The sequence below is a fragment of the Poecilia formosa genome, unplaced genomic scaffold (genome assembly GCF_000485575.1).
Source record: "Poecilia formosa unplaced genomic scaffold, Poecilia_formosa-5.1.2 Scaffold648, whole genome shotgun sequence".
NCBI classification, from domain to species: Eukaryota; Metazoa; Chordata; class Actinopteri; order Cyprinodontiformes; family Poeciliidae; genus Poecilia; species Poecilia formosa.
Window position 1 is genome coordinate 75,495 of NW_006800587.1, and position 18,156 is coordinate 93,650.

At 40.3% G+C, this 18,156-nt stretch overlaps 2 protein-coding genes across 2 annotated transcripts in view; both read right to left on the minus strand.

Annotated features, from left to right (window-relative positions):
• lrrc41 (leucine rich repeat containing 41) overlaps positions 1-7,103 on the minus strand; it is a 10,885-nt gene extending 3,782 nt beyond the window's left edge. Inside the window, exons 1-6 of the mRNA XM_007541989.2 lie at positions 6,793-7,103; positions 6,340-6,426; positions 3,062-3,120; positions 2,191-2,971; positions 693-929; positions 302-466 (exon numbers count right to left, since the gene is read on the minus strand). Of these exons, the coding sequence (XP_007542051.1) occupies positions 302-466; positions 693-929; positions 2,191-2,971; positions 3,062-3,120; positions 6,340-6,426; positions 6,793-6,901 (1,438 nt within the window). The 5' untranslated portion in view covers positions 6,902-7,103. The remainder of the gene's footprint in view (positions 1-301; positions 467-692; positions 930-2,190; positions 2,972-3,061; positions 3,121-6,339; positions 6,427-6,792) is intronic.
• A 7,301-nt stretch (positions 7,104-14,404) lies between these two features.
• LOC103130572 (epidermal growth factor receptor substrate 15-like 1) overlaps positions 14,405-18,156 on the minus strand; it is a 55,905-nt gene continuing 52,153 nt past the window's right edge. The window contains exon 11 of the mRNA XM_016666016.1: positions 14,405-14,591. Within this exon, the coding sequence (XP_016521502.1) occupies positions 14,405-14,591 (187 nt within the window). The remainder of the gene's footprint in view (positions 14,592-18,156) is intronic.

An 18,156-nucleotide genomic window follows, 5' to 3' on the forward strand; every position in this document is an offset into this window, starting at 1 on the left:
GTCCAAACAACCTTTAGATTATCAATCTTTAGGTTAGACTAATAATGTTAATGTTACATAATCTTATGTTACATTTTATTTGTGTCATATTTATATGGATCATTGTACGCATGTTCACTACCCCACCTGTTTCTGTTGAGGATGGGTAGGGCTGAAAAATCTTCATGATTTTTCAATAAAAATAAAGCTCCACAAACCATGACAAATGTCCTAATCAGTGATATGCAACCAGCTTCTTTCCATTTCCAATCCCAATCAACTGCAACAAGCAGAGCATCTCCAGTAAGTAAAGTGTCCTTACCTGAGAGAGTACTGAGGAGCTGGCTCTGACTGCAGCCAGTGGGTAGTCTCATCCCTGCTATATGAAGAGAGGCGAGATGTGGGCTCCGTCTAAGCACTGAAGTCAAAAAGTGTAGATCTGATTGGAGCTGGATTATTTTTACGGTTAACTTCTCCAGAGGAAGGTCTGCAGAAAACAAGTTGGGAAGAACTGAGATTAGGCTCATCCCTAAATAAATGACTAAACTGGAAAAGGTTCTACTTTTTAGCCAAAAGATCCATTAAGTATTTTTAGGTGTCATTTAGGATAAAACAAGAACCACTGCTCCACATGTGCATGAAATTTAAAGCATTAAGAGTCTCCTGCTCAACATTCAGCAGGAGCCACACATTTTGAGTTGTGCTTACTGCACCTGATGTGTTGGGCTCAGCAGTCCCAGCACGGTCCAGATTAAATTGCGGTCCCCATATTGCCGTCTGAAACTCGACACATAGGGACGTCAGCCTGGGGCTTGCATTCAGTAGGGTCTTCATGAGTCCAACATGAGGCAGGAGGCCAATGCTGAGATGGGCGAGGCTGCTGCAGCCGCTGTCAGAAAGCTGCTGCAGCACTCCAGCAAACTCCAACACATCCAACTCCCTGAAGATGGCTGCACAGCACAAACATTTCACCACCGTTTATTCTCTGGTGGCGAGGCAGAGTAAAGATTCTCATTTCCATCAAAGGTCACAGGTTACATATAATTTACTTTGTCTTAAACATCTAAAGATTTTTGAGTTTTTATTCAATAAAGGAATCCTCAATGTAAAGTAAAAACCACCACTTTGGTTTAAATAGGTCTCTGTCACAAGGGAGCACGGTTTCCATCAAGGTGGTTATTTGGTTTTATGGTCAAGTAGTTCATATCAGAAGAGTGAAATCATCATCTGCCACTAAAGGGATGAGGAGGGAATAATTTCTTTCCCGTTAAATGCTTGTTTGATTTTCTGGAAGAGAACCAAACTGATTTAAGGACAGTAAACATCACATTAAATGCTGGGAAACACACAACACTTTCCATACAGTCATTATTAGTTAACAATGAAGCAAGGCTGAAAAAGAGGTATACATCCATGATTTAACAGGCTGTAAAAACCTGCCAAACTAACTCATCAGCCCTCAACAGTGATGTTACAACCAATGAGGGTGAGGGACGGAGGTTACTCTTCTGTGGTGGTCCCAGGGCCCAATACCACCTGGGCAGGTTGCCGGTCCTTCACAGGTTAACACAGAGACAACGCACAATTGAGCAATTTACCTAAAGTTGTGTGTTTGGACTGTGGGAGGAAGCTGGGAACCCAGAGAAGACCTAGCAGTGCTACCAAAAAACTGCATGCAGAAACACTCCTAGGCCAGGATTCAAACCCAGAATCTTCTTGCTACAAGGCAACAGCACCACCAACCATCTGACAATGTAGGTGCAAGTTTCCTGCAGTATTCTTTAAGAGAAGACACTTCCTCTTGAACACCAACTGAGCCAATCCACACTGTTCAGTATGTTTCCAGTTGTCCTACAAAGCAAACTGATTTGTTCTGAGCACATCTGACATTTAGTTGAATTTCCTATGTGGACATATTGGCAAAACAACTCAGTGGAGGTAACTGTCATAGACGTTTTCAAGTAATGAAAGCAAACTACCCAACTGAATTGTGGAAACAGCAACAATGGAACCAGTTTGTCACACACAGCTTCTCACTTTCGGTTGTTTTTCTTTAGGAAATAATGAGAGAGTTAAATATGATGCGTTTGTACACCTCAAACAGAACAGGAAGAAATATTTTGCCTTTCAATTGTTTCTGTGAATTTAGCACAAAAATCAGAAGGTTTTGTAATAGCCCCAGCTATATTGGTAGATTTCAGGTAAACTTACATTTGCTGTGAAGACTTAAAGACTGAAGGCAGAAAAACGTAGGCAAGGAAAAACCCAGGACCTTGAGAGAATCAGGACCACACGTTCTGATCTCCAAATGGGTAATCTGTCCAAATGTGCATGCTCCTGCTGAGGGACCATCACAAGGACTAAAAGTATGACAGAGAACCTGAGGGTCCAAAGTAAAGTTCGGTACATCAGATGGGTCCTCCTCCTTCTCCACAGACTCGGAATATAACTTGACTCGTTTGCAGGGAATGACATTGTCACTCTTGCCTGAAGCTGTGGATTCAACATCTAGACTGGAGTTGGCTGGTGAGCTTTGTAAAACATGTGGGAAGGAGAACAGTTTTTTCAGCTCTGTGTTGACGTACTGTGACCCACGTCCATGCAGGAGCCATGCAAGGTCCAGGGCAGAATCTATACTAACAACGAGGTTTGTAGTGATCCCATGGTCTAGCAGGCGATGCAGGACATACAGCACAGCTTGTGGTTTCCTCAGTGTCAACAATAAGTGACTGACATGAACACTTCTTATATGCTTTTCTAACAGCACTAGAAGAGGTTGCTGATTGGTAGTTAAAGCTTGCAGAGCCTGATGCATACAAGGAATGAGTATAAAATGATGAATACTTTTGGCTGCAGAACTCAAGAATGAATTGGATTTTAAATTTGTGCTGTTTTTTAACACATAGTTGCTGCTCAGTCCGTAGAATACACTTGTAAAAAGCCTCAACATGACTTCATGCTTAGCTTCTGCTTCTGTCCTGAAGTCCAATGCCTGAAAAGTAGCAAAAGTCAGGAAGTACATGTGAGATCCACATTTACACATATACAACATTGAAACTTTGCAAGAGGGTGGCACTCTTACACGGCTCAGACCAACCAGGTCCCGGAGGATCTCAACCCATCCAGAATATGTGGATAACCCTGAAATAGGAAACATATCATCTGTTTAAATGTGAGAATGAACCATATCAGAATATTTATAACATAACAGTAATTAGACATAATTTGATAAGGGGAAGCTAAGCGATAATGTTACTTTTGCTTTTCAAACTATTTTTTCGAGGTTGGATCTATGAGAGCAGAAATATGTTGTTTTATGTTTCAGTCTATGACAACCATGGCAAAGTAATTGGTGTGTGAAGTTAAGTAAGTTCAGAGCCGGGCCAGGCCTCCATGGGGCCAGAAGGGCCATTTGGTTTTGGGGCCCTCTGTTTCTGCTAATAATGTGGATTGCTGCAGACAGCAGTCAGATGATTAGATTAGAGCTTTTGTAAACAAATACTTTAGTAACTGAGTATTCTATCAATTATTCAAGTAATCAGTAAAAAAAAATTGATCAAATACAATATTGGTAAATCTAACAGGTGTTAGTATCGGATATCAACATCAGTCCAATTTTTCACATTTGCTGTAGTTTTTTTCTCAACTACAGAAAAAAAACAACTTTTCTGTAGTTCAGAAAATTAACCTGTAACAATAGTAGCTCACTTTCTAAGTTGACCAGAGGAAAATTTATACAAAAATCTGAAATTATATTCAATTTAAGAGGCAGGCTCATCAATACGCTTATAAAAATGTCTACATTCCAGCTTTTAATTTATGTATTCATCTTCAGTCAGTTTAATAGATGAACTCTGACCTTGCCCAGACATTTATAGTTTTTGTCTTTATGTTAGTAACGGAATGCAACACCTGCCAGCTGAGCTTCCTGTCCACTTTCACAGACATAATCTAAAAAATAAAATCCAGAAATCACAATGTATGATTTTTTTAAGAATTTATTTGTGTTACTGCTTAAAATAAGTATTTGAACACCTGTGAAAATCAATGTTAATATTTAGTACAGTAGTCTTTGTTTGCAATGACAGAGGTCAATTGTTTCCTGTAGTTTTTCACCAGGTTTGCACTGCAGCAGGGATCCTGGCCCATTCCTCCACACATATCTTCACTACATCAGCCAGGTTTCTGGGCTGTCGCTGAGAAACACAAAGTTTGAGCTCCTCAAAAAATTTTCTATCAGGTTTAGGTCTGAAGACAGGCTAGGCCACTCCAAAACCTTGATATGGTTCTTATGGAGCCACTCCTTGGTTATCTTGGCTGTGTGTCATTGTCATGTTGGAAGACACAGCCACGACCCATCTTCAATCCCCTAACTGAGGGCAAGGAGGTTGTACCCCAAAATTAACATCAAAAAGTTACTATGCTGCTAAGAAAAGTTATAAAATCAGGTTTTCCAAAAAAAAAAGAGAGGGAGAGAGAAAAAGGCAAAAGTGTTCATTTATAATCCAGTTTTTCTCCATGAGAGGTGAGTAAACTGTGTGAGATTATCAACCATTTAGCATAATTAGCTTAGCTACAGATTACTGTTTGCCTCCTTTTCACTAGCATTTAATGAATTAAGGAAAAAAAATTACCAACATATTCATATATTTAACTTGTTCCCTGTGCCTTTTACCACTTAACAGGTGAGTCAGTCAGCAGCAGCTCTAACCCACCGTCCCTCCTGACCAGTCCTCTCCTGAGTGAAATTAAAGCTGCAGTATGTCACTTTTATGTAAATATGTTATTTAAAAAAAAAAAACTGTCATTATGTTGTGACAGTATGGTATGAGAGATTATCTGTGAAAAATCTATTTCCTCTGCCTTCTCCCAGAGATAGAAACAACCAGTCAGAAGCAGGAGAGTTTTAGTGCTGTCAATCACAATCTCATGTGGTGCTGCTCATCATTCCTCCCCCTCAATTTGTGCCATGCTGCAGCTAGCATAGCACAGAGCTGTGCAGATTCAAACTGTGAATGCTCAGTTTAGTTAGCATAGATGGCCCAATGATGGCAGATAAACGGTTTCTGGTAAATGATAAGTTGTTTCTCCCCCATTAGCACATTTAGCAGTGAGTGAATGAGGCTAATTGACAGTGCTAACAGCGTCCTACTAGTTCTAACTGGTTGTTTTGGTCAGAACGGTGTATTACTTTAACCAGTAATAGTAATTCAGGGAGGAGATGGAGGAGATTGATTGTTTTCATAGATTATCTGTCTCATAACAAACTGACCTTGTGACAGCTTTAACAAATATGGAGAAAACATATTTTTTATTAAAGTTATGTACTGCAGCTTGAATAAAATGCAACTACATAGCATTTTTGAGAAGTCTGGATTGCTTTATGTGTATTTTGCACGTTGCTTTTGACTGTTGCTCATGGGGAGACATTTCAGTATCTAAAACTAATAGAAAAAATGTAAGCAACCTACTTGCATACTGGATGTGGACTGTTGGATGTTAAATTCATGAGCAGTAAATATTGTGCTAATTATCAGAATTGAACCAAAGAAAGCAAAGCAGATGAAGGCCTTTAAAATTGTGACGCTTTTTATGGGTCAAATAGACTCAAAAATTTGTAACAGCAGCTGCACGGGGGGCCCAAACAAATTTTTTGTCAGGGGGCCCACGATTTCTGGCAGCGCCCCTGGCTATGACGCTAATTTTCTATAAGCAGCTTGACAAATATTTTTGATAAACATTACATTACTAAGAGACCTCCAAACATACCTTGATCTTGGCTTTTTTTCCTCTTTATTTTCGTTGTCGTGGAATAATGAGTCTTATTTTGTGGCACTGTTTAGCTAACTTATCTTCCACCGGTTCTTTGGAGATTTGGATGCACACTGCACATTGAAGAGAGCTCATATTACCAGTGAAACATGACCTGCTGCGGCCACCAGAGTGCCCCAAGAACAATTAATTTTTTTCTTTTCACCCACAGAAACAATGATTTCTACATAATCAAATATATTTTAAAAAATCTCAACTTTACAATGAAATTGTATGTTTGTTAATATAATCACATAGAAATTATTACTTAAAAGAAATCATTTCCAATTAGGGGGTTCCTGGGGCCACTTCGTTTGCTTATGCCTTGGGCCGATTCTGAGTAAGTTGCTTTATTGGTAGATGTTGCCACTGACTTTGCTTTTATTTTCAGAGAAAGTACTTCTAGTCCAGTGCTTCTTGGGTTCTTTTCCTGCCAATGATCAATATTGGTAGTTTTCTCTTTTGGCTTTATGCTCTAATTCGACTTCTCTTGTGATAGATAATGAATACTGAACAAGAACTACAGACAAGCAGAAACAGAGTCCATACCTCTCTTATTGAGGGCTGGCTGGATTTCATCCAGTTGACATGCTGTCAGATGAGGCAGTAGATCCTTAAGGAGCGGCGTTGGGAGGTCTAGGTTTTAACAGATATCACATCAGATCACACATTACGCCACTCTAAAAGACTTGACACCTTGTCTGTACCTATGGATGAGGGCTGCAACATAAATTATGAATTTATGTTACCAGAAATCTACATATAGCGAATACAACTCCTCCAATATGGCGGTTTGTTGTGTGAGCTATAGACACAATCTAAAAGTTTTATTCTGAAAATCAGACACGATTCCTCTTCTTTTTACAAGTAAAGTGAAAGTTTCGCAAATTACAAACCATTTTCTAAATAACAGCTCATAAGTTTAGAATAATGACCGAAACTGCTGGACATGATGCTAACTTTTTGGGAGATTTAACTCAGCTTAGTAGATCTTAGTCTTACCAAGAACAGCTTCGATTCCCAACGCGGTAAAATGTGTTCTGACGGCCTGAAAACATTGTTTTTGTAAACTGATATCTGCTGACTTTCTCAGCTCTATCTTTCCTTCCATTGATAATGATTACTGATTAAAGCCTAACACCCCCGGCCTCCATCACAGTACTGTCTAACAGGCCTCTTCTGCTGCTGTAGAAAGAGAGAAAGGTGCATCAGTGGCTCGTTCTTACGACATAATAAAGAGTGGACCATGCATTGGCTGCTGGGGCGCAGGAAAGACGGCGGCCATGTTGGAGCGGTCGTCCCTCCCCAAGTGCACCTCGCTGCAGCAAACAGAAAGGGACGGGGACGGACCACTGGTAGTCTCTTACCTTATTTGGAAATGGGACCATTGCACTCCGGAAGTGAAAGGGGGGGCTATTTCCCGTGTTATCCGCGATCTCCCGTTTTTATTTTCTTTTTAAATCTGCAATATATCTTCACTTTTAGGAAGGAGTTCCATTCTCAGCATGTATTTAAACTTGTCTCTCAGCGCAGCTCACAGTTAAATGCTGTAGCTTTCTTTGTACTTCTAAATCTGCTCCTTAGTCGCATCTTTTCGGGTTTACTACTGCCTCTAGTGGAGTGGGGGTGGTAACACAAACTAATATAATTACATCACTAAATGAGAATAGCACAAGGTGTTTATTTTCTTAACGAAGTTCATTTTGCTAGCAATCTAAATTGAATATCTGTTTTTAAAAATGTTACACATCCCCTCCCTGAACCTCACTTCTGTCTGTACATACACCAGTATGTCCTTAAAAAACCAAATCTAAAGTTGGGTTGAGCCAAGTTTCCTGAATACATATTACATCTGGTTTCTTGTTTACATTTTTAATGAGTCCTTTAAATTCTTATTCATTTGTAATTAAACTTTAAACATTCCAATGTAAAATAATCAGTGTCTTATTTCCTGATTTCCGTTTCCCCATCTCCACCCAGTTCTTCAATGTTTCCATGAAATGTCTTTTATACCAAAGAATTTCTCTGATCCTTTTACTATTAGATTAATTTTGACTGTTTTGTACTTAATCAGTAAAGTACATATAGGCAATGAACAAGATCTTCTCCACTGTAACTGCAGGTTCAGTTCTCACTTCTGGCTCCAGATGGGATGTTGAGTTATCTCCCTTCTTGTTCCTCCAGTCTGTCCTTGAAGTCTCTTCACAGATTCAGCATAACTGATGTTAACTGTCTTCACTTCAATGGCCTTCTTTCTAACTTCACACCTCCCAAAGGTTGCTCTATGCTGTCCCCCACATTTACATTTATCTTGAACATTGTCACCACACTCTTGTATGACCAACCCCACATCTTTGCTGTCCTTTACACTGCTGCAATGTGTCCATATCTTTGACACTTGAAACACCAGAATGGGGAAGGGATGTAGGGCCTAACTGGAAAGCTTATGAACCCATCTTAACCCTCTCTGGAAGTACATTTTCTTGAAATTCTATCAGTACAGATGTACTTTCAACTTTTACCATATTTTGTTTTCCACAATCTTTTTATATCGGATTCATCTCCAAACCCTGAATGCTTTTTTTTTTTTTTTTTAGCTTTTCTTGGTCTTCATTTACTGGTATTCTTATCATCACTCCTCTTATTACATTCTTCTCTCCTAAAATACTTTCCTGTCTGTTTTTCTACAGATACAGTGGCGGTTTCTGATGTGGGCGATATGGGAAACCGCCCAGGGGGCATTTGGTGTGGGGTGGCATGAATGGCCGCCACCCTCCCCTTCCTTCCGACTCCCTCTTCCCCCTGCACCTTCCCTCCTCTCCCTCAGTTGTCAAATAAGGTCAGGTTAGGGGTCAACCAAGCACTCAGAAATGTAGTTAAACTGTCCGGATGTTAAAGAGTCATAATATTTATAAACAGTATTTTTCACATTAATAAAACGCCACTCTCAGCAGTGTTGTGTTCGTGGTTTAACTTGTCCTTCTCAGTGGGTCAGGTTTGCCCTGTGAAACGTCTTGAAGGCATGCCAGGGGATAAACTGAACAGATTGGTTTCTCCCACACATGCAGAAGTTTGTCAAGCTATGTTATGTGTTTTATTCAGTGTGAAAAGTAATTGCAAAGAAATTAAGTGTTAAGGAAAAGCATTTTGCAAAGCATGTTCATTTGTCCAAGGTTAATTAAGTTAAGGTTTGCATCTTATTTTGTTTATGCTCAGAGTGAAAGTAAAACCAAGATTTAAGTGCTGAAGTCCTTAAACATTACAGTTTAGTTAATTAACATTGAGTACAGTCAGAGTTTACTGTAATTTACTCCATGTTATAGTAATCTAATGTCTAATATATTCAATAAAGAATTGAATATACAACTCAAGAGAATGTGGTACAAGATACTACAGATTTGGATGTTATAAGTTTATTGGAAGACACTGGAATGTCTGGACATTTTAAAGCACACGTTTCAGTAATTATAGTCAGCACTATAGGAATTGGAGCTCCTAAGGAAAATGTTTGCATAAAATAAGTTTTTGCTAAATAAAGAAATGAAAACTGGATGACACCAATGCACCAACACCCACCTGAACCTTATTTCACTAGCGTTTACCACATAGTAGTGCAATCTCTACACAGAGACATGCCTGCCACAGCTACATTTGTGGAGGTCAATGACCTTCCAACTAACATGTCTTCCACTGTAAATATGGCTGCATAAGTGATCCTGTTTTATTAAACACAAGAGGGAACAGTAGAAGTCAAAAAAGTAAGCCCAAATAAATAAAAGTATCTACAGAAAATTTAAAACATTTAGTTCGATTCCCGTTTCATATAACATCCTTCTGATCCTCATGAGAGCGTTGATGAAAGACAAAGGAGACAGCACTGTCCCAGGAGGCTTTCAGCACTTGGTCCCTCAGTCCCTTCTTGTCAAAGCAGTGGTTCCACTGGGAAAGGTCACTGGTACAGTCGGCACCTTCTGGAGGCAGCCGGACCTCTCTGCCATTTACACAGCGACAGCAGTGAAACCTAACATCACCACAAAGGAAGACAATCCATTAGATTCAAATTCTGACAGGAGAACAGAAAGAAATTTTGTAGAACAAAATAAAAATCCCAGCAGGTATTGGGAGGGTCAAAGGATTAATCTCTCAGTTCTTGGCTAAAGATAGCATATTCAGCTGATGGCTGTAGTGAGTGGAGTACAGGGATCGCATTAACCGAATAATTTCCGTATTTGACCACTTTTCTTTTTGTCAGTTTTTTTCTTACACTTCACATCCCAGTCCGGTAGGGGGCGGTAATTGCACATTATGATTTTTTGCTAACCGCCAATAAAACCAAATGGAGAAGAAGAAGAGGTTGCCGGTCACATGGATCACAAACAGGTGTTCTGACAGACATTGTTGAGTACATTTGAAAAAACTTTCAAGGCAGCTTAGCGTATGAAGTTTCTTCAAAAAGCTCAATAGCTACAATCGTGTTGATAAAAATAGGTGAAAAAAGAGGGAGTGATGCAGTGGGGGATGATGGATAAACAAATAATCCGCCCTACATTGAGCGATCAACTGGCAGCAAGGAGGTTAGGCGGGAATACAGAGTTCAGTCAGAGCAGATGTTCTCTTTGAGGAGGGAGCAGGTTACCCCAGTGGTTTATAAGTCTGGCAGGTCGCAAGGCTTTAGAGAGATTCATAGTGCAATAGAATCTAGGCCTGTCACAATAAATTTTGCTGAGCAATTGTCTAAAAAATTATTGTGATAAACGATAATATTGTTTCAAGACCTTTTGACGCTGATTTAATGGAAATGAGTAATAATGCATGCAATTTCCTGTCATAGATAGATGCACTTTATTTTCAAAAGAACACATAACACTGGAACTGATAAACTAAACAAACAAAACAACCAAAAACAAAAATGAAATGGATTCTCAGTCTCCATTAACAAAAAACTTACTTGAATAAAAACTAAGCAACATAAAGCCAAAGTGGAAATAAATACTGGATTCAACCAAAAGAGTGCAGATTATGAAGTCTGTATACTATATTGCCCTTCAGTAATCACTAGATTTAAATAGAGAAGATGGGCACATCCGACTGCCTAATGCAGTAGTTTATACTACACAATTTTTTGCCCCCATTTCCCCCTTACGACAATTTTAGAACGTTGGCCGATCTAAGATTCTCGCTGGTGATTTCGTAACAGATCATCCTGTAGTGCAGAGGTTCCCAGACTTTTTCTCCTGGGCCCCCCCAGTGGTTTCCAAACATTTTATGACAGGTAGCCAATCAGAAAGCCCGGATTCTCCTCCAGGCTTTCTGAGGGGAAATTATGGAGGGGAATCCCAAACAGCTGACACGGGGCAACCCAAAATCCAGCGGACATTGGAGATGATATGTGGAAACAACATTAATATTTATTCAACATTTCATGCAAAGAATATAGAAATGACAAGAGGAGGAGTTGGAGCCAAATTGCTACCGCAGTTCATAAACCCGGTAACTTTTCAGCTGTTCTTCGTTAACGTGACATAAATAGGTTATAATGGTTTTCATTCAGTCAGGACTTTATGCTGACTCTAGCCACATGCATCACAGGTAGATTCTAGTAAAGCATTGATGAAGGCAGGAAGAGACGATAAAATGAGGTCGATAGGTTTATCGTGCAATTAATTGATTTATCGTTTATCTCAACAGGCCTAATAGGATCTAGCTCATCATGCAGAACCGGTCCAAGGTTGTATGAGGCCTTGAATTTGATTTAGAAGCCCCTCTTGCTGAGAAGTACATCAGCACTACTAACAGCATTTTACCATGGATTTAGTGGAATCTGGGGAAGGGAGCCAAGTTTAGTTGGCAGAGCAGTCAAATATAATTGTAGTTTACTACCAAGATGTATCTGTGAACAGCTAAAACTCAAAGATTAAACACACCCCTGACTATTGGTGGAGATGTGCGGGACGCTTTAAATTTTACGCAGAGAGTACATTGCGAAGGTCACTAAGTCAATCAATAAAAAAATCCTTTCTGACTATCATCTCTGACATGGACACTGAACTACATGCGTCTTGCTGACTCAAAGCTGACAGCGCACATAAGAGTTATGGGCAGGACGCTTTGATGGCGTTTGGTTAAAAAATGCATTCCAATGGCTGAAACCTAGAGTTTATACAGAACAGAGAAAAGTGAAGAAAATGCTGAATTGTGTTTTATTATTTAAATGGGTGAGTAGACTTTGTTGAAAACAATAAAGTAACGAGTTAATTAGACTGTAATATGTGCAGAGTGCTGCATAAGTAAATGCTCACACTCAGCTCCACCCTGCTCTTCTAAAGCTGTGGAGACAAAATCCTTTCAATCAATCAGATTTGAACTTGACTTATACTGCGTTTGAGCAAAAAAAAAAGGGAGCTGGAAGATGTTTAACAAAAACTGGGAGAAGTTGCGCTGCTTGTTCAACAGATGTAGGCTGACCTTTGAACAACCCTGGGACATTAGCACAGACATCCAGACATAATGTCTCTAAGACAATGATGGATATTTGATCATCTGTCCAAGCAGTCAGCCAATGAAACAAGCACAGCAACAGTGCCAGCCAAAGCAAACACGTCTGTAGGGGGGATAAACCTTATGAAAAGTGAATGCAAAAGAGGAATCTTTGGTTGGATCCTCCAGGCAGCTTTGAGCCAAGATCGAGATGGACAAAGAACTCTGCAGCTGAAGAAGAGCCGGGGCCACAGAGCCAAAGACTGTTCTGCATATGGGGACCAACCCGTTAGCCCCGCAACATGTGGCTTCAAATTGTATTTCTCTCATCAGCTGGGTTCAGACCCCAAAGACAAAGATGAAGACCAAGGCAAAGATGAAGACAAAGAACAAAGGCAAAGAAGAAGGACTGGTGCCTTCCTTCAGTGAGACCAGCTCGCTTACATCACAACGGACCAGAAAGATCTCGAAACAAGGTGAATATTGCTCAAGAGTGGCAAGACAAGAAGCTGAGAACCACCATGTGCACAAGAAAGTCACCCTAAGACCCAAGACCTACTGATCTAAATCAGTACTGTTCCTGCCAGCACCCAAGGCCTGTGTGACCTCACCATCCATGCAGAGACAAAACCTCATCAGACCTGCAGGTACACCTGCCTTTGTCGATCAGTGCTGTGAGCCTCGTCCTGATGGAGGAGGCTCACAGCACTCACAGCTGACCTTCTTCATCCTCAGGCTAGTTCTGGGGTCCCGAAATACCATACTGGGTCCGCTCTCTCAAAGGTTCCCTTTTTAGTTCTCAGTGTCAGCATAAGGGAAAGATAGGATAGGTTGATTTTACTTATTTGATCATTTCTGCTACTGAATTAAGCTGTACTGACCCTTGCAAAATTGCCTCACTAATAAAATATTTATCATAAAGAAAATGTAAAGAAAATGACTGTAAAATAGCTATGATGTTTGATTCTGGAGAGGAAAAGGTGGTAAATGTTTGATAGGTTGCTTTTAGCCCAAAACTAAAACAACATCCTTGGGACTCGCCCGAGTCACTAAAACCAACCTGGTTCAGTAACAAGTGCAAGTTGTAATAAAGAGAAAGAGCGACCGTTAACAGGTGTGCTCTGTGAAACTAGTTGGCTGCAGGCTGCTCAGTCTGGCTAATTCACAGGGGGAAGACGGTGGGACATCTGGATGAAGGTCGTGAGAAACAATACCAGCTTAAACAGAGTTTACCGCAGTTCTGGACAGGGTAAACCCCAGCAGATTTAGGAAACTCAATTCACCCATTAGACAGAGAGCTGCTACCACAGCTCACACTCTCAGAAGGAGAAGTAGATAGAGAAGGAGATGGAGAGGGAGGGAGTGAGGGGATGTTTTGCAACAACACTTTTCAACTTGTTGAATATTAATTCAACTGCATAAAAATTAAATGCAACAGAAAAATAAAAAAATTGACTGATAAAAATAGAATATGACAGAATATTTTTAAGACAGTCAGTCAAATTGACGGACAACAAAAAAGTCTAGGGTGACCTCTGATATATGTATGCAAATAGTATGCAGTACGAATGTTTTCCATTTGACTGTTAAATCCTGAAAATATCCATCCATCCATTTTCTAACCCCTGGCAGGGTCGGGTGGGTTGCTGGTGTCTATATCCAGCAAACATTTCGGGTGAGAGGCAGGGTCACCCTGGACAGGTCACCAGCTTGTCGCAGGGCAACACAGAGACAGACAGGACAAACAACCATACACACACACACTCACATCTAGGGAGAATTTAGAGAAACCAACTTGTTTTTGTGCAAGTTGGTCTCCCATTCCGGCTTCCTATGTGGGAGGAAGCCGGAATACCCGGAAAAAAACCCATGTATACACAGAAGATGCAAAACACATGCAGAAAGACCCTGGGCTGGGAATTGAACCCAGGACCTTCTTGCCTCAAGGCAACAGCTCTACCAACTACATCACTATGCAGCCCTCCTCAAAATATACCAAATGTATGTATCCTATTACTGACTTCTATTGGTTTTAAATCTTTTCATACTCTTGTTGAAGTTGTTGTTTACAATATTTGGTGCTAAAAATGGCACATTTTAATGTAGATTTTTAAAAATAAATTTAGTTAAAATAGAATCAGATGAAAAATTTGTGTGATTTACTTACAGGTATGGGAGTTCCTCTCTCTGACGGAGGTATCATGTCAACAGTGAGGACTTGGGGTGGGTCAATACCCTTGCCTACTTTCTGATGGATGAGGTGCATTGCAAGGGCAAACTGCTCCCTGTTCAGTTTGCCTATCTGTCTTGTATCTGCCAAAGACCTGCAGAGCAGAAGAACACATAGCTAACAAAATTACATTTACTTTACTCAGAATTGCTGTGCATACCAACAGAAATTGACGAGAATCACCTGAGTGATTGTAGTTACTTCAGGTGCAATTTGTGTCATTGTGAAAGTTTGTGTCAGAATATAAATCTATGTAAAAAACTGTAATAATGTTTTAACAGTCATTCCTATACTGTTACAAAAATGCTAAAAACAAGAGAGCACTTTAACTTACTTTCTATTTCTAGTTCTTGTAGACTTTTGAACATGTCATGTGTGGTTGTCAAGGGTTAATAGATACAATTTCAGTCTTATACACAGGGAGAAGCAGGAGGATATCAATGGGTGGGGCTTCAGTGATGTCCTTAACTATTACACCAATGTGGGTAGCAGTACCCCCTGATGACAAATTTAAAAAATCTGTTGCAGATCAGATGTTCCATCCAATTTAGTTTTGGAATAGTCAAGGACTATTCCAATGTAATCCTGTTTTCCTCTTTAGAGGTCAACAAAGGTCATCCAGGGTACTGTGGTGGCGCAGGGGTTAAGCACAACCCACATAAAGAGGCCTTAGTCCTCGATGTGGCCGTCGCAGATTAGATTCTCATCCAGATGACCTTTGCCGCATGTCCTCACTCTCTCATTTCCTACTTTCCTGTCCTAGCACTTTGAACTACAGTGATCCCTCGCTATAACGCGGTTCACCTTTCGCGGTCTCGCTGCCTAGCAGGTTTTTTTTGTGCAGGTTTTTTCACAGTGCATTGTGTTCTGTGTCCCAATTGGCTAAAATATACTTAATACAGATTTGGCCATTCAGGAGATGGAAACTGAAACTTTGAATGCCTGCTGGAAAAATCTGTGGCTGGAGGCTCTGCCGTAGATACAGCTGTGAATCTCTCGGGGCAGGTTGGAGGAGACACTTTAATGACACGACTCCAGATCACATTAAGGCCCGATTGAGGAACAGGTTTTGTTCTTTGGTTTCAACGTAGAGTATTTAATTATGCTGTGTAATAATTGTAAAAAATAAAGGTAACTATTTCGCGGATTTCACTTATCGCGGGTTATTTTTACGATAATAACCCGCGAAAAACGAGGGATCACTGTCAAGGCCACTAGAGCCAAAAAAACCTAAAAACTAAACAAAAAACCAAAACAAAACAAAGGTCATTCATATCCAGTTTGGTGCAAATTGGATGGATGTGTGATTTAGAGCCAACCGTATGCAAACAGCAAAAGATTGGAATTTGCTATTCTGCTGCTTCAACATTCCAGCCACAAGACAAAAGTCGAGGGAAGGATGCAGCATCATTAGATGAAAGAACATTATGTTCTTTCATCTAACAGGTTGAAATCTATATGAATCAGAGTAAAAGGAAGATGACCAAAGGTAAAATAAGTGATTTTCTGTTATAAGGGGATGGGGCTAAGGCAGGGGTGGGCAACCCTGGTCCTTGAGGGCTGGTGTCCTTCAACTCTTAGATGTCTCCCTAGTCCAACACACCTGGATCCAACAGCTGAATCTTCTAAGTGCAGTCAAGTTCTTCAGAGTCCTGCTAACGACCTCATTATTTGACTCAGGTGTGTTGAAGTTGAGGCACATCTAAAGGTTGCAGGAGACCGGCCCTCGAGGCCTGGAGCTGCCCATCCCTGGGCTCAGGTGATGTCACCATTTGACCCAGAAAGTTTGTGTGGAAGTTATTTTACCCCATGTCAAATGGTCATATTTTGAGGCTTGGCCATACCCACATGGTGTGGTACTACAAAAAGCTTTTGATAACTTTTGATCATTAGAAGTTCAAGACTGTGATGAGTAATTGGGAAGTCTGCAGGTAAAAAGTTGTAGCAGTAGTTCACTGGGATCCAAACTAGCTGACTGCCTGTTGGGTTTGGACCATCAATACAAGAGACTTTTTTGTGGGACTTGACAAGTTACACGTGTAATTTCATGCACGTCAGTCAAAGCATAGATTGGGGCTGTTTTTTAAAAAAATTCTAGGGGGTGCTGTGGAAGAATTAGGCCACGCCCACCAAATATTGCACTGCATTCCTGTGAGAGGCTGGATTGGGATCGATCATGGTGGGTTTCGTCTGCTTTGTCATATGTCAAAACAAAGTTTTGATCAGTTTTAATCCCCTTCCCTCAACTACATACTGACCAAAGATGAAGCCCCATTTATCCAGGCTTGGGACCAGCACAAAAGACACAAAATGACCCCCTTTGTGGCTGGATTAAAGATGAAGCTGATAAGCTCAAAATATAAACAAATCAAATGCAGGTATTAAGATTAAAAAATATTTTAAAAAATTTATATTGCTTTTTCAGATACTCAGAGGCTTAAGATTAAGTGAACAAAGACTTTCGGGGCGGGAGATCTACCTATGTACCAAATTTCAGATCTCTTGAAGTACAGTAGGCCTTGCTCAGTTTATGTGGCACTGTAAAGACCCCAAAGCCAAGGGGAATTTAACTGAAATCCACAAATTACTTGTGGAGGACAATTTTCAGTGAAGTATGGTGAGTTTTTGAATATATTTAGGTCTCCAAAAAAAGACACATAATATGGCAGAATAATAATTAGAAGCAACAAGCTGAGGAAGGTTCGTAGAATTTATAAGCTCTTTTCAACTTGCTTAATATGTTTTAACTGAACAGACAAACAAAAACCAGCAGAACATCATTCTGCTAATAATGAGAAGTTTAGAGTTGTAGAAAAAAATGGAAGTTGAGGTTACATTAATTGGCACAACTTGCTTGGCTATAATACTACAATATAGTTAGAAGTACGTCAGATCAGAAATCTGCCAAAGCTAAAAATAACCAAACTCTATCCTGGAATAATACTGAGTATTTATTATAGTCAGTATTATTTTAAGGAAGCAGAGCAAACATCTTTGATTCTGTTTTGCTAGAAAAATCTCAGATTTGTGACAATTGTTTTTGTGTGTCAACAGCTGTACTTTAGATTTTGAAAACCCAGAGTTTAATAACCTATGCATGGTAGTGTAAAAAGATTGGGATTGTAAAATATGTATTAAAAGTATCTGGACTTTACTGCACTGTTCTTCAGTAATGGTGCAGCTTTTCTTTATCGCGACACATCACCTTTTCATTGCAGCAAAGGTGGAGATGGTGGCAGGAGTTCACCCTGCAATCAGGTCACTGGTTCAATGCCCACTTCACCCACCTGTCGTTGTGTCCTTGGGCAAGACACTTCACCCTCGTTGCCTGCTGGTGGAGGTCAGAGGGCCCGGTGGTGCCAGTGCATGACAGCCTCACTGTCATATCAGACTGCCCTGGTGCACCTGTGGCTACTAGCCGCTAGCTTGGCACCATCAGGGTGTGAGTGTGTGCATGAATGGGTGAATGACTGTAGTGTGAAGTGCTTGGGGGTCCGCTGGACTTGGTAATGTGCTATACAGGTACAAAGCCAATAAACAGCACAATTTCAATAGGCCTTCGCAGTGCTTAGCTGGTCGGGCCTAATTAATTACAAAGAAGTATACAAAGAACTCTTGGCATTAAGTTTCCGACATAATATTTAACCAGTGTTATTTTA